The sequence below is a fragment of the Microtus ochrogaster genome, unplaced genomic scaffold (genome assembly GCF_000317375.1).
Source record: "Microtus ochrogaster isolate Prairie Vole_2 unplaced genomic scaffold, MicOch1.0 UNK115, whole genome shotgun sequence".
NCBI lineage: Eukaryota > Metazoa > Chordata > Mammalia > Rodentia > Cricetidae > Microtus > Microtus ochrogaster.
Window position 1 is genome coordinate 62,635 of NW_004949213.1, and position 3,084 is coordinate 65,718.

A 3,084-nucleotide genomic window follows, 5' to 3' on the forward strand; every position below is an offset into this window, starting at 1 on the left:
TGTGTTGAAAGTGAGATAAGTCATTAAAAGCTGCTCTGGAAAAATCTGGGTCACAAAACCAGTTCTAGGAGAACCAGAGGAACTCCATGAATTTCCAAACTCATGTCACCTAAATTCTGGAAAGGAGGTGCCCCAAGGGACACGGTGCTTCCCCTAAATCCTCCTACACAGGCACAGTTTCCCAACGGGAGGACACTGGGATTGTGGGAATCCGTCCTCCACCTGGAAGCCTGAGGTAGCCAGTAGCAGAGTAAGAATAACTGAGGCACAGGGAGGTGACTGGGGTTGCTGGGAATCCGTCCTCCACCTGGAGACCCCAGGCAGCCAGTTGCACGTTAATAATCACTGAGGAGCATGTGGTGGTGTCACAGGCCTTTAATCCCAGCAATCAGGAGGCAGAGGCAAGCTAATCTGTAAATTTGAGGCCAGCCAGGTCTACAAGTGCTATTTCAGGACAGCACGAGATGTTTCAAAGAGAAGCCCTGTCTCAGAAAAAAAATACTCACTGAGGCACAAGGCAGGTAGGTGGTGGAACCTCTTCCTGGGCTTTCAGGCTGCCTTGCTCTGTGCTGCTCCATGCCCGAGGAGACAAACTGACAAGGGCTCCATACACCCCTGAGAATCTGGTGGGTGCCATAGCTCCTTAATCATGTGCTCCTGCCCATTCTCAATTTATGAACAATTAATTGTGTTTGGGGATTTGTCGACGTTCTTTGATTTCAAGCTGTACAAGTGTAGGGGCAGAGAGAAAGAGAGAAAGGGGGTGGGCACGAGTGACAGAGGGGACAGAGAAAGGGGAGAGACAGCGAACACTTGGTGTCCAGTCCATCATCTTCCTGCCCTGGTCTCCCAAGTGCTGCACTTGCAGGCATGTCCTCCATGCCTGGCTCATATAGGACCCTTGATATCATCCAGTGGTTGATCTAAGAATCTTTGTAAACAGCACCTTCACCCTCGGGGCAGCCAATGAGATGGGGACCAATCCCCTCACATGAGAAAGGAGGGGACACTAAGATGTTGTATTACAGATGTGTAGACATAAACAGAACGTTGCTACTCTAGGTTCTTACGTTTCTGAATAAAGGACTCTGGCAATCTCACAAAATTTTGTCAGAAGTGACCAAGGGACATCCACCAATAAACTGCACACATGTTACAATTTATTTATTCATTGTGTACATGGTTATATGCATATACATATATGCTATAGTGTGTGTGTGTGTGTGTGTGTGTGTGTGTTTATTGATATGCCCAGATCTGCAAAGTCCACTAAAAACCAACAAGGAGACTGAGTCCCGTATGTAAAAACAAAGAGCCTTTATTTTATACAAGTTTCCAATGTATTGGAATAATAGGAGAGCCCCGAGCTCAGAGATGGGTTTTTATAGTAGTAAAGGTGGGGTTGAGGAGTTTCTAAGGTTCAGGACCCCTGATTGGCTGACATTTGTCTAGGGGTGTCCTGGTGAATGTGTGCTGGCCAGTGATCCTATCTACAATGGTTGGAACCTGAGGAATTTCCTGAATGGTGCCTGGGTAATCTCAGTTTGTGGTCCTTCCTGCAACCAGGTATTGCCTCAGGGTAAACTGCTGAGACTCAGGCCTCTATTAAGCTTATCATGACTGGGTCCTACACTGGCAGCTGATAATGGTTGGAAGTTAAGAACTCCCTTTGGATGGTCTGTTCCTATTAAGCTTATCATGACTGAGTCCTACATTTACGTCAGATGACAGCTAGTGGGAGTTTGTTCTCCCCTTCTAGTATGTGGGTCCAGGGCACTGAACTCAAGTACTAGGATTGATGGGAGGTGGTGGTCTCATTGGCCTTGCACCAATTCTTTAAGGTTTTGGGAATCTCTTAATGTTCTCACTTGAGTTACAGGGGAGTGTCAAACTCATTCTTATCCACTGCAATGGGAGAGTTGTCTGGGTTTGGGGAAAGGACAGTCCAAAAGCTATATACTGCCCTGGGGCTCACATGGCTCATTCTCTGTGCCCACAGGAAAGCGCATTTGTCTTGGTGAAGGAATTGCCCGCAACGAATTGTTCCTTTTCTTCACCACCATCCTCCAGAACTTCTCTGTGTCCAGTCCCGTGGCTCCTAAGCACATTGACCTCAGGCCCAAGGAAAGTGGTGTAAGCAAAATACTCCCCAAATACCAGATTCACTTCCTGCCCCGCTGAATGGACTGAGGGAAGAGAGTCTGTGGATTTCAGTGTTTTCAAGGGTCCTCACTTCTGCACAACTATGCATCATGTTCTCACCTGTGAACGGAATTGAAAAATCCAAACAGAACAGACAGCTAAGTGCATTTCTTGAACAGAGAGACTTCTGGAGGCCACAACTTATTCTGAGTCATTTCTCTCACACTTTTAACTGCTGCAGTCCTGCTTATCCACACCCTGTGCTCTGTGATCTGTGCGAATGGGCTGTAGACGGTCTCTCTTGAGTCATCTCCATCATATTCCCATGTGTGTGTTTAGAATTGTGATTCCCTTTACCGTTGAGTAACAGAGGTCACACACAGCATCACACTGCAAGTGAGTGGGGCAGCAAGATCACACCATGACTCCAGAGCAAACTTTGCTATGGCAACTTCCCTCCCTTATGTGCATTTAAATTAAGGTGAAATTCATATAGCAAAACTGACTAATTTGTTTAGTTTAGTATTTCGAGACATAGTCTCATGTAGCTCAGATTGACCTCAAACTCCTATATACATGAAAAGATGACTTGAACTCTGGACCTGCTTTTGTCCATTTCCCAAGTGCTGGCATTATAGGCACGTGGACCTACATCCAGATTTTAGACTGGCTGTATTTTATCGTCTACATTATAATGTCTTTTAATTTATTCACAACACTGTACAACTACGGTATCTAATTCCAGGCACTTTGTCACATGTAATTGCCCCCCCCCAAGCCCTGACCTGTTAAGAAATCTCCCTAGTCCTTCTCCTCATAGCCCCTGCAGAATTTGGTTTCTGTGTCAATGGATTTGCTTGATTTGCCTCATAAAAATGAAACCAATTAATGTGTGATCTTTTATGTCAGGTGTCTTAATAAAACATGTAACAACCATGTTTT

The 3,084-nt window shown here is 45.6% G+C and overlaps 1 protein-coding gene across 1 annotated transcript in view; it reads left to right on the plus strand.

Annotated features, from left to right (window-relative positions):
- LOC101985597 (cytochrome P450 2B1-like) overlaps positions 1–2,181 on the plus strand; it is a 23,725-nt gene extending 21,544 nt beyond the window's left edge. Inside the window, exon 8 of the mRNA XM_005371604.1 lies at positions 2,000–2,181. Coding sequence (XP_005371661.1) covers positions 2,000–2,181 — 182 coding nt within the window. The remainder of the gene's footprint in view (positions 1–1,999) is intronic.
- The last annotated feature ends 903 nt before the right edge of the window (positions 2,182–3,084 follow it).